General features: G+C 34.6%; 1 protein-coding gene across 1 annotated transcript; it reads right to left on the bottom strand.

Moving 5' to 3' along the window:
• Nucleotides 1-10,174: 10,174 nt before the first annotated feature.
• Nucleotides 10,175-11,171, bottom strand: LOC149226515 (ubiquitin-conjugating enzyme E2 1-like). Its single transcript, XM_089380217.1, has 5 exons — nt 11,056-11,171; nt 10,871-10,896; nt 10,693-10,782; nt 10,431-10,519; nt 10,175-10,303 (listed from the first exon to the last, which is right to left on the bottom strand). The coding sequence occupies exons 1-5, from the start codon at nt 11,163-11,165 to the stop codon at nt 10,175-10,177; spliced, it is 444 nt and encodes a 147-aa protein (XP_089236343.1). The 5' UTR covers nt 11,166-11,171.
• Between the last annotated feature and the right edge of the window lie 8,047 nt (nt 11,172-19,218).

The raw sequence follows: 19,218 nt of genomic DNA, 5'->3' as shown, positions 1-19,218 counted from the left end.
TGTGTGAATATGGTCATGTTGTTAAACCAAACAAATAAGTGCAGAATAATTTGGTATTCAAAAGAAAAAAATCATTTTCTTATATAGTCAAACATGTTCAAACTAGCCATTATTTTTATTCACTAAAATTTTCTGACACGCTCAAGACATCCCTTAACATTTATTTAGAAGCTTTGCCAATGGATCATGTTCAGATTTTGTGAACAACACAACTTTCTCAAGCTACTTTTTAATGCCCACATACACACACATATTGAAAATGAGACTAACTCAAACAAATTATAGAAAAACACATATAAAAGTCAGACACAAAATATGGGCGGAAAAAGGCTGAAGCTTCCTGCTTCCTCATGTATTATCTCTCATTCATACATTAAAATAATTGAACATAGTGTTACAAATAAATAGATGAGAGACAATGTTCTCAAGATAGTGCGTGCTATGTTAGACACTTTTGGTTGAGATAATTTCTCCTTTGGTTGAGATAATTTCTCACCAGACACACACCAATATAGGAGTTACCTAAACTAACTCCTATCTTAGAGGAACAACACAAGAGTTAGGCACAAATTCCTAACTTGGAATATTTAATTAATTTTTTTTTTGATTTATTATTGTTTTATGAGAGAGGCTAACATTCCCCCCTTCAATGATAAATCCAAAATAAGAACGAGGAACCATCTTCCAAGTTCTCATGTTGATCCTCAAAAACATGGCCTGAAAAAACCGCCAAAACTGGATGTTGGAAAAAACTCAAATCTGAAGAGAACATGAATCAGCTGCATGCCCGATTCATCCCTGAATGTTGCTTGACAACTCCATCACGTGCCAAGCCGCAAAAGGATCCAACCGTCCTTTGTTTGAAAACAACATCCGGTGTCCACTGACACAATTTGATGAACGCCCACTGGCGTGTTGCTGATGATGATTGCCCGCTTGCTAAAGATGTCGAAAAACAACTCAATGTTGTTTTTTTTGTTATGAAAGATGCTCAGTGCTGCTTTGGTTGTCGATCGCCCACTGGCGAATTTTCTGATGCTTACTGTTGATGACAAATACCCACTAGCTACTTCGCTCATGTTGTCGAGACTTTCAGTCTGACAACCATTTGTCAATTTCATTGACATTTTCCCCCCTTTGTCAGCTGAAACGAGAGACAATCTTCTCCAAAATATATTTGAGCTCCCCCCCTTTATGTGTAGGAGAGTTTCACTGCCGTACTCCCTCATTCAACTGCATGATAGTACCATCATCGGTTCATTGTTGGCTGCACTATGTGTGATTGTAGTCGGTTGTAGAACTGAGACAAGCGTTTGACTGTAGATGACCATTCCCAAGGATCGATCCATTCATAATGTATCTTCAATCTGGCTGATTTTTGTTGGTTGCTACATTTTTCTAAGGAATGATTGGGCTTGCCACAATGGCAACAAGGATGGAGATCAAAACGCTGATCTTCCATATGACCGGTTCTTTGACAATGAGAACATTTCGGTTGGACTTCATTTTCAAGTTGCGTACAATTCTGTTTGTCTGGAACTTTCTTAGAACCTACTGAGGTGAGTGGTTCAAGAAATCATGCACTCACGAATTGAATTGGCTTGGAATAATCTGGGATATGTAAGTTGGTGTCATTAGTGACATATCCTAAGCCTCGTCGATTCTTGTTATTTTGAATCTCTTCCCAGGGCTTGATGATGGGTTTGGAAGAAATTTGAATTTGATCATGAACAACTTCGACACTTGAAGTTTTTTGGATAATTGATTTGGAATCAACATCTTTATCTTCATCTGTATGGTTGAATGACTTGGAAGAAGCACTCTTTTGTTGTAGCTCATCTCTTTGTAGTTGCGACTCTAGTTGAAGAAACTCAATGGTTTCATGTGTTTGTTGTAGATGTCGTGAAAGATCAGAAAGAGTTTCTTTCCTGATGTGCACCATGTCTTCATCACTCGAGATGATCAAATTGTGAAGAATGTGTAACAACTGAATATGTTGTGCCATCTGAACTTGCTTAATTGAAATCAGGCTCTCTTGTTGTAGATGTCGTGCTTTGAATTGTTGCACTTGATTTTGTTACATGGATGACAGGCTCGCTTGCTATGGGACTTGAATGGAATGCTCGCTTGATTTGTTGCTTATTGCACTTGCTGGGAACACTTGGTAGAGTTGTAGAAATTTCTTGCTTAAACTTTGGAATTCACGCTCGCTTGATGACGATCGCGTTTGTGTGAATGCTCAATTGCCTTATTTGATGACTTCACGCTCACTTGAAGGAATAGCCATGCTCGCTTGATGTCAATTTCACCTTGCTTGATTGGTGTTAGAGTTGAACTTGTTTGGTTGCTTTGATGGTTGCTGCAATGATCTTCACTCTGGCTCGCTTGAAAGTCTGAACTTTGTATTGTTTTGACGCAAATTACTTGAACGAATACTCACGCTCACTTGCAGGAGATGTGAGCTTGTTGCTTGTTTGCGTTAGAGTTAAAATTCGTGCATTCACTTGATTCTGCTTAAAGGAAGGGTGTCGAACACTGTCGAAAATGCACCCAAAAAAGCTTACATTGATTTCAATGATTCACGAAAATGAATGCAATTTGACTCAATTCAAGACTTTGGTGTCGGTTTCAACCGAGAATGCACCCTTACAATTCAATGTGATTTGAGTTTGATTACAAGTTCAACAATGTTGATGTAGACTGTGCTTTGAAAATTTGAAGTTTATAGATTCATTAACTTGATTGTATTGAGTGAAATTGTTCGTTGAGGTAGAATCCCAATGTTGAAAACTTTGATTTGTTGTTGTATGTGTTGAGCTTAATTATCCTTCCTTGCAGCTATTTCGTTACAAGTGTTGTGCTTTTATGTGTGTTAAATGAGATCATTTATGTGTCAAAACTAGAAACAAATCAAAAAGCAACAACATGAAGCATGCACCATCATCAACACACTCTTCGTGTACCTAAGATCCACTTATTCAATTTTGGGTGGATCTAGGACACAATCACCACAAAAAAATGTCTTTATTAAGTAATAAGGTCATCAATCTTTCATCTTTTACAACATTGCCACTGAAGCTTTCTCAAATAGTGAGAATCTGATGCTCGCAAATTTTGGAAGCAAATGCGTTCAAAAAACTGATTCAACCTCCTACAACAATGAGCTTTCTTTTGAAAAACCGATCACTTCAAACATACAGAGAAAGAAAATTCAATCCTTATCACTCCATTATAGGGAAATAATCAATTACTTTATAAAAGAATCTCACTTGTCACTCCACACTTTAAAAAAAAAAATGCACACTTATTGCTCCAAAATTACAAAATAAAATTTACCTTATCTCTCCATTACAAATAAATGATTTTATTCACTCCTTATCTCTCCTAAAAATCACACTTTATCACCTTATTACTCCCAAACATAAAAAATAATTTATCACATGTTGAAATATCACTTAACCATATTCTACGCTGGCTCAGTGCACAAACAAATGCTCAGGACACTACAGTAGCCACACCAAGAGCAGAAATTGGCCAAGAAACTTAGCCATAAATATGTCAAGCTCAACCTTCAGTTATAAAGAGAAGAATCAGGCGTATAAATGATAAACTTGCCTTCTTCAGAAAAAGAATTCGGTCCTCCAAAGATGAAGATCTCAACCATTAACCAACAGGTGTAATATTCAGCCACCAAAATAATCAATTGCTAGTCCAGAATTAACAATTTCTGTCTTTAAACTTGCAAGAATAATCCAGGTTTGTAGATGATGAAATTTTCCCTTTTAAGAATAATCGAGTCCTCATAGAATTGCATGGATGGAATGTGCAACAAACACAAACCGAATTCAAATATTTTTTTTGAACTAGAAAGGAATATCTTTCATACGTTGCAGTATCATAAGGAAATTACATTTACATCAAAAGGGAGTGTGTCACAGGTTCCAACAAAAAATACATTTATCTTTGATCCATGATTCAGTCTCCAAATTCAACGTCCTTATGCATGAAAATCTCTTCACCATGGCAACTGTTTCGCTCTACACACAGTTCTTCTAATATCGACTACAGATAAAATACAGTTCCTCACACAGCTGATGCTCCAATGCAGGTCCTCACATAACGGATGCTACAACTCGGAATTTGGAATTTATTTTAGCTCTCTCCAAAGATACAACAAAGTATACACCATGCATCCACTGCAAACTGCTTCCTCAATGCAACACCATCAATTAGATCTTCAACGCATTTCTCCACGCGCAGATCTCCAGACTGCCAATGCCAGCTTCATTTCTTCGCGTGGCTTTAATTTCCTTCCTGTGGGAAGTTATCAAAGCCTCCTCTTGCTCAAGCTAGTATTGCATTTATGCGCAGAGCTTGTGCTCATACACATAATGCTGGTGCAGGTAATCGTCAAAGATCGAAATCCAAACATTTTCCCGGTAATCTGGAGCAGCAGATGTCACAGTCCAGCCTCGTATGGTGGTCGATCGAAGTCTAAAACTGTTTACTTCTGGTCTTATGTATCCTTCAGGCGTGGCTCTAAGAAAAAACCGATTTCTACAACAACCCCACACGTTGACACGAATGGAAGAACTTATAAACTTAACCTCAATAAAAAGTGACTTTCAGTCTCGACAAGGAAAGAGATATCAATACTCCATCTTAAGCACGTGGAATCCTGGAGCTTACGATGATGCAATCTCAATCACAAATCTTCCGACGCCACTAACTCCCAAATCCGCCACAACTTTCTTGCTCTTATTCATGTCGATTATAAATCATATCACTGAAAAAAATGAAAAACCCAGCGATTTCAATTTTCGACCTCAACGGGTACTTTCCAATCCGAGCTCTAATACCACCTATTGAAAATGAAACTAACTCAAACAAATTACAGAAAAACACATAAAAATCAGACACAAAATATGGGCGGAAAAAGGCTGAAGCTTCATGCTTCCTCATGTATTATCTTTCATTCATACATTAAAGTAATTGAACATAGTGTTACAAATAAATAGATGAGAGACAATGTTCTCAAGATAGTGCGTGCTATCTTAGACACTTTTGGTTGAGATAATTTCTCCTTTGGTTGAGATAATTTCTCACCAGACACACACGAATATAGGAGTTACCTAAACTAACTCCTATCTTAGTGGAACAACACAAGAGTTAGGCACAAATTCCTAACTTGGAATATTTAATTAATTTATTTATTTTTGGATTTATTATTGTTTTATGAGAGATGCTAACAACACACACACACACACACACACATATACTTCAAGGGTAGTTTAATGCCCACATAAACATATATATAGTTCAACAATAGTTTAGGACTAACTAATCAGTTCATTTCTCAAATAAAAATTTCGAAAACAAAACGCCCTAGGGAAGATATACTCCAGGTAAGACAATAAAATCATCGAAGGTAGTTTAATGCCCATATATATATATATATATATATATATATATATATATACTTCAAGGATACTTTAATGCCCACATACACATATATATAGGTCAACGGTAGTTTAGGACTAACTAATTAGTTTAATTCTCAAAGGAAGAGGATATGATTCATGTCTATATAGGAGTAAAAAGTGAAGTATGGGTAACACTCCATACTAAATATTGTGTCAAAGATATACCAAATATGATGCAACAGCTACACCAATCTAAAAGTGGTCTCAAGCCAGAGTGAATGGGTCACAAACTCTACCTGAACAATGGCATGTGGAATTGTTTTATTTCTCTTGATCATGCTGAAGCATATGGGTCTCTACACTCTATATCTTGGCACAGTTTGTCTCAAATGCAAGGCCCTCACACCTCAAACACATAAAGAATAGTGGAGAACAATGTGACCTCAAGTTGCAAATCTACAGAAGGGGAGTTTCCATCTGTATGTCGAGAGTAGACCGGGGGTAGTCACACACTGCACTAAAGAAATTCATAGGGGGTTTTCTCTCCAAAGAAGTCCAAAGAACCTAAACAATATATTACATCACCATATATGCATATAAAAACATAGTGCTATGATTAGCAAAGCATAGTTCTCTAGATAGAGTTAGAACATGAAACTAATTTTCAACAGTAAAAATCTTTCATCGAGAACTATAAGACAATCTTGATTGAATCTTTAGCCTACTAAACTATCTGCTTCTTGAAAATGAAGGAAGCCGAGATTCTGAACCCCAGTTTTCGAAGAGGTACTGTCAGGAAACCATAGTGCTAGCCCAATGTCGATCACTCCTTTGACATCCATCAGTCATATCGTACTTTCTTTTTCTAGTTTTACTTTCTATTTGGCTTGGTACAATCATTATCCTTGATGAGCCCTAGAAATGAGTAATTATATGGGCTCATTTTACCTCTTAATTCGACTTAATCCAGCATTCTCATTAGTTTATTTCATGTTTTTAATCATATTTATGCTAATAGAGTGAATTGGGTTAATCATTATACCAAAAAGTCTAATGTGTGCTTTATGCAGATTTTTGTTCAATTTTGAGACAAAATGAAAGGTTTAATGAGCATTTGGCAGCCAAATTCATGGAAGAACAAGGGAGAGGATTTGTAGGAGGGTGTCCCCTTCATTTATGAGCCTTACCTCGAATTCTCCATCAGAAACTCAGACCACTAAGGTCCACTTTCTAAGGGGCACATGAGCAAGTCAAGTAGAACTACTATTATCTTCAGTTCTAGGAAGCCGAGTTCCTTAATTTTAGGAAGATTGTTGGGAGTCTCCATTTGTATAAATAAGAAGGCTCAGGGCCTCAGTTTTGTTAGCTAGATTTTAGTCATTTTGTTAGTCTATTTTCGCACTTTAGTGCAACACTGTATCAACACATTTTCGAGCTTCTTCTTGTAGATAGTTCTTGAGATGTAACTATTACTTTGTTACCAATCAAGATGAATCTAGCTTTGCACCAGCTCTGATCTATCTTAGTAGGCTGTAGCCTTTGAGGTTGGACCCAACCCAAGTGCCCAGTACCTCCTTTGTGTACTTCTATGTGTTTTTATTGCATTCATAGAATAAGTTATGTTATTTAGGTTAAATCTCACTTTATTACTTAGGTTGATTTTGATGATTGAGATAGTTGTTCATGCTTCTCATTGATTTGACAGTTTGGTAACAGAAAAGATCCACAAAAAGGCTACCCAGCAGTCCTTGATCTCATTTCTCCCGCCTTGGAACCATGAATTGAGACCAAGGCACACTTGCTGCCAAAAGAACATTGTCCTTCCCCTCCAATGCAATTGCTAGTGTTAGATTTTGAGTTGGAAAAGTTGATATCAGTTGTGTTTTCATGTTTAGCTCTATTCTTGTTAAGTTTCCATATCTTTCTTGCATGATTTTCTGTCTATAAACTTCTGATCATCATATTTCTGGTTTTTAGGGCAGATTATGTCAAAATAGCTAAATCTCTATTTTCTTAGTCTTTGTTTGGATCAGTTTTGGAAAGTAGTATGTAGAGAACCTGTAATACATTCCTACCTACCCTTCCTCCATCATGCAACTTACTCCAGTCCCACTTCCATTTCAATTCTCCAATTTCATTTTAGCAAGCGTAGATTAGTCATTTCCCACTTTCATTTCAATTTTGCAATTTCATTTCAACAAAATAGATTAGTCATTTCCTGCTTTCATTTCAATTTTGCAATTTCATTTCAGCAAAATAGATTAGTGATTCATTTCAATTCCCCATTTTCATTTCAGCAAGATAGATTTCCGTTAGTAGCAATTTGCTGTTCAACCAATTTTAGTTTTGCAGATATAAGCATAAAAAACAAAAACCAACCAAAATGATTTCCTTTCATGCCTCGTAGGAGTAGAGATAATTCAAAAAAATGCTTGCCAAACACCCCCACTACTTCACACAGCCAACCTTCTCTCTTCTTCGGTGGCTGCAATCAAGAAACATCCTTAGGTAGCAGTAAGACATATTGGAAGAACCTATAGGGCAGAAGAAGAAAAAAACATTCGTCTGGAGCCAATGGCTTAAAACAAAAATGTTGGGAGCAGTACCTCTTCTTCCAACTGATCCATTGAAAGTGAAATTGGAAACATGTGGGAATATTTCAAGAGTGAGATGAGGCAAATGCTTGCCATGCATATCAAAAGATATCGAGAGGAAGTAGATAGGGCTTTGGCGATTTTTTGTCCCAGGTGCACTAGAAAGAATCCTAGGAATGAATGTCCTACGAATCAGTGCCCTTCCTTACCCGTAATTAAAGCTGCACATCAAAGGGCCAAAGGAACCATTGAACCACTTTATTTCATAAACAAAAGGAGGCCACATGGACCTACACCTTACCAACAAGAAATGCAATGGACATCCTAGACCTATTACAACCCCAATCAAGCCACTTCCATGGCTTCTTAGGGTCCCCCTACTTATCCTTCCTAGTCCATACCCCCTCCTTGGTTGTATCCATCTCAATACCATTCTCCTCCAGTTGCTCATTCATTTCACTCTTATTCTTAGCCACAACCTCAGTGGAATGCACCTCATCAGGGGTGGAGGCCCCAGTACAACTCTCCTCTCGCTCCTTTGCCTCGACCACCTACTCAACCGCAACCATCACCTCCTGCTGCACCAAGGCAGCCCTAAATGCTTGCTCAACTGAACCCAAACCTAAATAACCAACAATTGCAACAAGTATATAGTGGGGAACCACCATTTCCAAACCCAAAAATTACAAAGCTAAGATACAACACTTGAGAGGACTTGAGAGAGAAGAAGAGAGTGATGGGGGAAGAGAGAGGGAGGTTAGAGAGAAAGGGAGAGGGAGTAAGATGGAGAGACAAGATTTGAGAACTTGGGGAGAGAGGGAGGGATAGAGAGATGGAGTTGGAAGGGGAGAGAGGGAGGGGAAAAGAAAAACACAAAGAGTGAGGAGTGAAAATGAAAGGGCAGTGACAAACAAAGCATGGGGAGATAGTGAGCATGCTTGCAGGTGAGATAATAAGACAAATAACAAGATATGGAGAGAAGAGGGGAGAGAAAGTGGGAGAGAAAGCGGGAGAGGGTTGAGAGAGAGAGAGAGAGGATGTGAGAGAGTGGAGAGATATAGGGAAAGAGAGACAGAGAGAACCCTCACTTACAAAGGAAGAGTGTCTCTATATTGTGGGCATCAATGAACATTACAAGAGGCAAAGAGTTAAATATGAGAGGATTAAATTCTAAATTTAAAATGAAAATAAAATATCTCCTTTCTTTACTGAGTTAATACCCTACATCAAATAACTATTTTATGTGACTTGTGGGTAACATAACTCGAAGGCTTCGTGTTTTCAAGCATTCTCATTGCAAAATGAGAAACCAATCATAAGAAAGAAATGTCATAAAATTTAGTATGATTTTACATGAAGTGAACAATAAATTCACTTGATAGAAGATTTGATGTTATTAGTCCTCACTAAGGCTATCATGTGTAGTGAACCATTGATTGTTAAAAAACAACCAATTTCTATTTTTTTAATAGTCTACCCAATGTTTAATATAGAATAATAATATTTTTATTTATTTATTTAAATAAAAAACGTTTTACTATTATTTTCTGGTTAATGTTAACAAAACATAACTTTAATAAAATAACGCTATAGATGTTTCTCCTGAAATGTTTTTAATAATTGTTTTCCATAATTTTTGCACATATTCAACAAAGGTAGCAAAAAAAAACCAATAAGTAACTAAAACCTTCATTTTGCATGATTATTAATAATCATAAAAAATAAAAACTATATAACAGTGAAACATTTATTTTTTTCAATATAACAAAACCACACATGTTAATACTAATCCATAAAAATATAATAAATATTTTTAATTCCTTTTATTATTAAAAGGAAATTGATATATGATATTTTAAAAAATAATAATAATGAAAATAATTCCTAATCCTTATCATAACCATAAATAAATAAATAAATACCCTGCTTTACACGTCTCTATCTATTAAAAAAAAAAACATATATTGACACATAGTTATGCCCATCATGTCATGTCTTGCTTTTCGTATATTTGGAAATGTATGAAAATTTAAAATTTTAATTACGCATTTTATCGTTTTCTGCTGGACTTGACCACGTGAAAAACGAAATATTAATTTCGCACAACAGTCCTAATTGAAACCAAATTCTAATATTTATCAGCACGTTAATTTTCTGTTATACATCAGACAAGCTCTCTTCAACAACCTGGCGGACCCTTCTTTTATATTCTTTCACATCACTGAAGTAGAATTTAGCAGCGTCTGGATTCGCAGGAGAATCTGGATTTGGGTCAGACAATAATGACTGCACCCAAATGATTCAAACATGAGTATTGAGAATCAATAATACTGCAGCTAAAAGCATTTGTAGATTATATCTCCCTTCTTTTACGATGCCACATTATAAGAACACCTCACAACCAAAAACGTACCTGAATTGAAGCGAGAACTGTTGGGACATCGTAGGCTGGGCACCACTTGTCTTGCAAAATGTCCAAGCAAATACCACCAGCTGGATAAACTGCACATGACGAACCAAACATCACTTCGTTGATGGTTACCAAAGAGCTTTTTAAAGAATAAGGGCAGATTTCATTGTTCTTACAACATCGAATACTATTAAATAAACGTAATGAATAATCAATTTGTATTTACTGAAAACTAAGAAATGAAATTTGGGTAGACAACACTTACTATTCGGGTGAAACATCTTCGACTCAAACCTCACCTTTGGAGGTTTGTTAGGGTAACTCTCCCCGAACTCGAGCGTTAGCTTGAATATGCCTACAAATTTGCGATACAAAACTCATCAGGTTCAGTTAATCGAAATTTCTGAAGTAAACAGGAAGTCTTATTTTGGGGAAATACTCACCGCCATCCCATGGAGTGTCTGGAGGCCTGCAAACAATTATGGACACAGGTCAGTCAACTACTTGGATCTCATGTGAACAGAAGGAGCGTATTCAGATGAATCGAAATTTTAGAAGCAGAGATATGATTATTATTATTTAATGATGAAGGAGACATATAAAATTACAGAAACCCTAGTATACATACCCGAAAATAACGGCATCCCATATCATAAGATTGCCCTCTCGCGGTTCTGCGCTAACACCTGCAGGGGCGTCATCTTCCAGACTCTTCAGATCAGCCATCAGTCTCTTCATGCACGCAGTAGACTTACTGCCTCCTGCCATCCTGGTTCTCTAGATACCACAATTACTAGGATGCAACCGAACAACTAAGAAAAGTTGTTGGGATTGAACAAAAGTTCAACAAGAATAAGCAAAGGACTTCAACGGCTGTCCGTGATTATTACCATGTGAATAGCTCACCTCTTTCTTCTCTATTTATAAACATTTATTTCCTTTAAATGTAGGCGTCGCGTCGTTACATCAATATCGTTGTTTGTGTTAATAAACTTAAATGACATTGGGTATGCTACTTGTTAAATTTTATTTTTCTTTTAAATAAAACTTAACTATCATTATTATACAATGATAACAAGTTGCGTATATAACAAGTTGTGTATATTTTTGTGGGAAATTAATAGAGTTTTATAGAGATTAGTGGGGTAATATGATAAATTTGATATATCATGATTTGTGATGCTAATTAGATAAATATAAACAAATACTACCGCATGTGTGACCTTAATGTTAGAATTTATTTTAGAGTTCCTAAAAATTAAAAGATGGAAATGGGAAAATGTGTAATGAATACAGCCACATTTAAATGTTACCTTGGAGTGTGAATACCCCGCGTCTTTCTTCTCTATTTATAAACATTTATTTCCTTTAAATGTAGGCGTCGCATCCTTACATCAATATCGTTGTTTGTGTTAATAAACTTAAATGACGTTGGGTATGCTAGTTATTAAGTTTTATTTTTCTTTTAAATTATTCCAGATATCAAACAAAACTTGATAGCTAATGAGGAAAACTCAAAATTCTAATTGTTAAAATTGAATCCATTATTTCTTAATGTTCGTAGTTTGTCCGGGTAAAGCTTATATGTGTTTTACACCCTAAAGAGTAAGGTATGTGGTATGTGTAAGAGCAAAGAGAGTAGTTAGTTATTCGTTAGAAATATAAAATAAATTAAACAATATATAATACATCGCTCATAAATTTATTTTTATTTGATATTTTATTAATTTTTTAATAAGTAAATTTATGTGTGTCCGATATAAAATTAAATAGCAAAAAAGTTTGAGTCTATAGTTAATATAGCTTAATCATACAGTTATTACTATTACTATTGATAAAAGTTGTATTTTATAAAGTAAATAAAACGTAATTTTTATGGAAGTTTAATATGCACACACATAAATAATAAGTAAATTTAATATATAAAAATTAAAATGTAAAAAAAATTGAATTTAAGGTGAATATAGGTTACCCTTACAATCATTACAATTGATAGCATGTTGTACTTTATAAAACAAATAAAATATGATATTTATAGAAATTTCATATGGACATTTATAAGTTCAATAAGATATTTACATTGTAATGTTTAATGTTTAACAATGTGTTTCCTTCTAAGAGGTCAAAATCTCAATTAAAGAGTATTGTAGAGTATCTCTACCTTTAGGCTTTAGACTTTAGCAATCATATAGCTACCGAGAAGTAGTCCCCTTGTAACACAAACAGAGTCTCATGGATCTGGTGAAGTTGGATTATTATTATTATGCCATCATTGTTAATGATAGCAAGTTGTGTATATTTTTATGGGAAATTAATATAGTTTTATAGGGATTAGTTGGGTAATATGATTCAATTTGATATATCATGTTTTATGATGCTAAATAGATAAATATAAATGAATACTACCACATTTTTGACCTTGGGGTTAGAATTCATTTTAGTGTTCCTAGAAATTAAAGCGTGGAAATGGGAAAATGGGTAAAGGATTTTGTTATTTAGTGCTCAATTGCACTATTTTTATTGAAATATGAATCAAGAAAAAAACCCAATATATTCTCCCAACCAAGAGTTTTAAAATATTTCATGTTAGAGTTTGACTCACAATCATGGCGACCAACTCCAAGGACAAGAGTTAAAGGAGTCTTTATTCTAGAGGTCCCGGAAACAAATTATTGCCCAAAATCTCTGAGATGAAAGTGTAAACTCTAACCACTACTCTTGTTGAAGGGTTTATATTCTATTTAAAACTACCATTGAAGAGTTTTAGATTGTAATTAATATTCTAGGAAGAAGGTTTGGTAAAAAAAAAATTCTAGAGTGCAAACTATCAACCGAGAGTCTATATTCTACTTTAGATCTCTTGCTCTGGACTTTACATTCTAATTAAACTCTAAAACAAGAATTTGAAATTATATTTAAACCTCTCAGCCAAACATTTAAATTGTAGCCATTTCTTCCCTAGACAATGAAAATGATAGTAGTTTCTTCTATCATATCCCACAAAAATGGGAGGAGTGGCTTCCGTGCCAAAGGAGTTTGAATCATTGTGGAGCGAAAATGACAAGTTGAGTCCCAAGTAAGTGGCAAGATCCATGTTTTTCAGTTTCAATGTCTCACTATAAACAATTGCTATTTTTAATATTAAAGCCTCATTTGAACCTAAACTCAAAACCTTAGCTAGATATTTACAATTAGGCTAGTGCTTTACACATTATGTCAGGCAAGGGGAGTGTTTCTCTTGCAATTCGTAGCTAATATCTAATCCTTAGTTGAATTCTAGATCAAGGGGGAACTTTAATATATACCTATTGCTATTTTAATGGTTTTATCTACAAATACACATTATCATTCCAAAAGAAAGATATTGTGCATGTCTACTAAGAAATGGTAACCTCATTAGCTATTGGTGGGAATTCTTCTTCTTCTTGGACATTGGAAATTTTAGATTGACTACTTTCCTTTGAAATTTAGTGACCTTTTTTCCATCTTCTGTTCTTGGAATTGTAAGGTATCTATGCCTCAATAATTTCAATTCATATTTCCTAATTTATGAGTTGTGGTGGTATGGGTGTCTCCACATGAATTTATTTTGTTATGACCTCTGCATATACTTTTTCCTAGCCCCCTGCAATATATTAATGTGTTTCATGTATACATGGAGTTCCATGTGTTCTATTTTTTTCACCTACAAGTCCCTCCCAAAATTGTCTCAATATGACTCATATCATGTAAATAACTGAAATCAATATTTTATTTATAGATTGAGGTAATTTTCATGGTGATTATATTTTTTAATTTACCTTGCATAGTTAGTTGTGAAAGTTTTTGGTACTTTTTGCCAAAGAATTGTAGTCCCTATTACTTGTTTGGAAATATTTGACATTTATGATTTTCCTTGTGGATTGTAGGGTGTAATGGTTGTAACATTTGTCATATGGTTGAATTTTTACCATACCTAAAGTTGTATCTCTTCTTGCATTGTTATATTGTTCAAGTAGAATCAGTGTGTTAGGTCCCTATACTACTAGCATAATCCATTATTGTTATTAGTAAAACCCCCTTATTATATTGTTGTGACCATGTAGTCCCCATATTGTTATTATTGTTCCCTTACATTATTATTGTTATTTTAGCTCTCATTATATTATGACCCCTTAGACTCCTATATATAGAAAGGAGGTCTTGTCATTTGTATCATCAAAGAATTGTTCATTTGGGTAATGTAAAGGAGGTTTCCCCGTCAAAGAGGTTGAATTCTAGGATGTTTATATTTTTTCTATCTTTTCGTGAGCTCCTTTCATAACATTTGCTATCACAACTTTGGATTCTAGGGTTTTGCTGCTCCAAACAAACCATCGTGGAATTTTCACTAAAATTATTTTTCTCCAACGTTTCAGTAGCTAAACAACAGACCCGTTTGAGTTGAAATCATTCTGAACTTCAGATCCAAATTTCAGAGCTTGTATCACTATATTTTCAGAGATATGATCTGAAAAAGTTAGGGTTTTGAGGACTCTTGAATTACATTCCAAACAGTTGACCTGGGGAAAACCGTCATAATTTTTGTTTTGAGGATCAGATTGAAATTTCGTAAGAATTTTCAAAAATAGGACGGCCTGTAGTTTTCTGTGTATCAGGTTCAGGTACTGAGGTCATTATAGTGACACGTGGAACTTCGTAGAAGTTCTCTCTACCGAACTGGTCTATAATTAGGTCACCGTGCGAGATTTGGCATAACTCTTCCTTGGAGAATCCAATATTGATAAGAATTATGGGGTTAGAAAGAGGACTCCAAGGGCTACTGCGAGACCCGATTTTAGATATTCAAGATCCACAATTACAGATATACAACAGATTCAATATTGAGCTCTTACAAAGTGAAAAAAATGTGTGTAGTTTTTTTTTTAATATTGCATAAGATTGGTTTCAAAAACTAATTTGAAGGAATTCAAAGGGAATATTAAGGAATTATCATCATTAACTGATTCCATAAAGAAAGAAAATGGAAACACCTAGTAAGCAACATGAAATCTCTATCATGACTCGTGAAGAAGAGGAAGAAATGCAACATGATATATCAAAATTACAAGACCAAGTACAACAAATTTCACTCTCACAAAAGGTAATTGAAGCCAATATGAATGGTGTGGAATCTAATATGAATGGCGTGAAAGCTAAGATGAATGGAATGGAAGCTAATATGAATGGCATGGATGCTATTCTGAATGGCATGGAAGCTAAGATGGAAGAATTGATGATAAATTTGAATAAGTTGCTACAAGAAATGGCTACTAATGGTAAAAGAGTAGTAAAGGAAACTCATGATGAGAAAAAAACATTCGTTCTCATTAATTAATTAAAACAATAAACTGAAAGCATTGTAACCATTTGCAGGATAGGGAACAACATACAGTACAATCCACACATATGATACTCACTAAAACTCACTTAGAGGTAGGAGAACCACCACCCAACCACGAATCACCTCTGATTCACCTCGAGGTGACGTTCTTGCCAACGATCAACTATCCTCAATTGATCAATGCACTAGGTATTTAATACCCACTTTCATGATTTACTTTCCATTACCGACGCCCCACTTTTATGGATTGTTTCCATTTCCCTAGGTCTTTTTCAGAAGAGCTCGTCTTGATCTCCCATGAGGCCTCTCCTCATAAAAGCTTGCCTTTATGTCCTGCAAATATTTTATGCTCGATGGATCTTTATCTCCCATCCATGTGATGGATCTCCAATCCATCCAAGCTTATCTATAATCACATCCAGAAGCTTTATCGTGAAATATTCATCTCTATCCCATTCGTCAATGGGATTTGGCAAGAATATCGTCTGTCTTTGTGCTCCTCCCTCCAAGTGATATTTTTTATTAATTTATTTAATAACATTTTTTTTCCCATATTACATATCACACCTACCTTTCCTCAACTTAGGCTTATAATAATTTAACACAGAAAGGATGGTATCAAACCTAGATTTGCTCAACTTAGGTTTACAATAATTTAGCACATAAGGGAGGGGTGTTACATACTCCCCCCCTTAAATTTTACTCCATACTCAATGTACCAGTGCATCATGTCCTCGTGCACAAGTACTTGGTTTCTCAATCCATATCTTTCATGGTTCTACCATCTTATGCCAATCTTCTGATATACATCGATCACAAGGAGTGCTGCGAGTACATCTCATTCCATAGCTAGATCGATCTCAAGGAGTGCTCTATTTTCATAGATACATGTACATTGCATTTAAACCATTGGTGAGAATTTATAGATGCAAACTTTTAACTATGATAAATATCATAATCTGTTACTTAATATTACCAAAGTAGCTATTCCTTATCATTTATTTTATCTAAAGAATGCATGTCCTCTTCTTGCATTCTTCCAGGCCTTTGTGTTCTTGTCGAACACCTGCTTCTTGTAGTCTCTGTACATAAAACACATGAGTTAGCATATTTTTCTCATTAATATGTCTACAAGGTCATAACATACTATTTCACATAACAATATATATTCATCGTAATTGTATGTATGCCAAATTGCAATTAACCATGGTTACTTATACCAATATTACTTTCCTTCTTCTTTGTAACCTCCTCGTCGGTCGCCCTGGATAGACATCTATCCAATGTATTTCTGCATACCTTCCCACAAGTTACATTATACACGCCAATACACATATCATTTTTCAATCATGTCACACATGTAAACCTACGGTTACCTTATATACTATTGTACATAATACCATTTGTGCTACAACCATCATAGCATCCTCATGGTATCACATGCATGACATAAATTTATCCACATTTTTTTTCCACCATGTTAGTATCATGTCAAGCATTCCTCTAAATAAAAAAACTGTACTCAATTTACAAGGAATTTTTATGAGCATGGTGCCTCTCGATAGTCGAAGAAAGTTTTTATGTCAAGTGTAAATCATTTCCATATTTCATGTGGTTGTAACAAAATATCAATAGTATAGTATGTATTCATGCATATTTTCATCTCAAGGAGAGTATTAAATCATAGTTTAAGAATCATTACATCACTACTTCATTCTCAAATAATTCATCTAGGGCGATTTACTATTTCCCTTTTTATGCTTCAACAACTTAACCACTCTACATTATACTTTAGCAACATGATCATTGTGGAAATCATGTTCTTTCCTTCTGCATACATATGCCCCTTTTATTGGCATTGGGACAACAAATATATTTAGGGTTGTTGTATAGTGATTCCTACATAAGTTGTCTAATGAACCCAAGACCAATATCGCAATTCATCATGGGTTGCAAGAGAATTCCAATAATCCATTAAAATCAAGACTCTTTCATTCGCTATATTCTTGACATCTATCATCAAAGAATTGATAACTGCAATATTGTTACAAGGCTATAATAGTGTACACCTATGTTCTTACATGGAAGATTCTTATGCCTCATTATTATGTGTAGATTCTAGAATGATTCTTTCCACAACATGTTTATCTTGATGACCACTGAACGAGGCTTATGATAACAATATATCAACAATCGATGACAATACGTGAGTATATGTGTTATACAACAATAAAAAGATGATGAAAACGTGGACTTCCTCTATAAAGAAAGTTATGCGCAACTATAATGTCAATATCATGATAATATATGCGAGTTACATCAATGTTAATAAGAAACAACACAATAGTCACAAGCTCTTTCGGTCCACATCACCCTTTCTCAATCCTTGCTATCATCCCTTACTTAGTTATTATGACAAGACTCAACGCTTATCCCTCCTGATCCTATATTTTCTGAATTAACCTAAGTTGTTGCTTTCATAACATATTAATGAGTTGTACACTTTTCTTGATTATCATTAGCACGTGATAATTTATTCTAAATACCACCTCAGATATAATTCAACCAACTAAAATTCATATACATTGATGTAACAGTTAAATTTTGCATACTTGAATGACATTCCAACGAAAAGATAATTTCTTCCACAATTCAAGGTATAAATAAATACAAACCTTTAATTATCTACAAGTACTACCGTGTCAATAATACTAGATCATAATCATTATTTCTTGTTAATTAGAATGTTTTCCAAATGAGAAGTTCAACAATGAGTCGAGGAGTTGCCTCAATTCGTAAATTCGAAGGGTTCCTCTTGGTTAAGTATTAACCCAATGACCTTATTTGTATCTCCATAGATGCTCTCATACTTTTTAAGAGGGAATTATATGATTAACACAATCCTTTCTATTATCAATCAAGAATCATTAGAATTTTTCTTCTTATTAATTACCATGGTTTACATATTATTGTATGAAAGGATGCCCATAAGTAGAAGTATGCACTTCCAATGCATAGGTCTTCATATATAAATTAACATGTTATTATTTAATCACTTTTTCGAAAATAATTCCAACTCCAAAATGCCTTGTATAAAGGACTAAATTCAAAAAAAATTGTGCCATTATTTTCTCTTTATTTCTTAACATTTTTCATGGGAAACTTTTCCAATGCAAATCACCTTACTATAGTTTAACATTTCCTCTTTTATATAATCATCCTTTCATTTATCCAAGTCCCTACATCATACTTGTACTATTGTCAATTTTATTTATTTATAATTGAGGTAACGTGATGAATATCTCACTAAATTCATTGATTGCTATTTACCTCTTAGAATAATTTATTTCAATCCGAGTAGAAACTGAATTTAACCATTCCCCGCTTTAATTTTCCACAAAGACAAGAATATCCACAGTCACTTCAATA

Source organism: Pinus tabuliformis, chromosome J (assembly GCF_031772625.1).
Source record: "Pinus tabuliformis cultivar Carrire ecotype Pingquan chromosome J, CPIR1, whole genome shotgun sequence".
NCBI lineage: Eukaryota > Viridiplantae > Streptophyta > Pinopsida > Pinales > Pinaceae > Pinus > Pinus tabuliformis.
Note: the sequence above shows the minus strand (reverse complement) of the source record. Positions and strands in the feature narration are given on the sequence as shown.

Bases quoted from the DNA above. Each gene is read 5' to 3' on its own strand.
- LOC149226515 (XM_089380217.1), bottom strand. From the start codon at position 11,165: ATGAAGAGACTGATGGCTGATCTGAAGAGTCTGGAAGATGACGCCCCT. The intron at 10,520-10,692 runs GTAAGTGTTGTC...CGTCATGTGCAG, and splicing joins GAAGATGTTTCACCCGAATA to TTTATCCAGCTGGTGGTATT. The intron at 10,304-10,430 runs GTACGTTTTTGG...ATTTGGGTGCAG, and splicing joins CAGTTCTCGCTTCAATTCAG to TCATTATTGTCTGACCCAAA.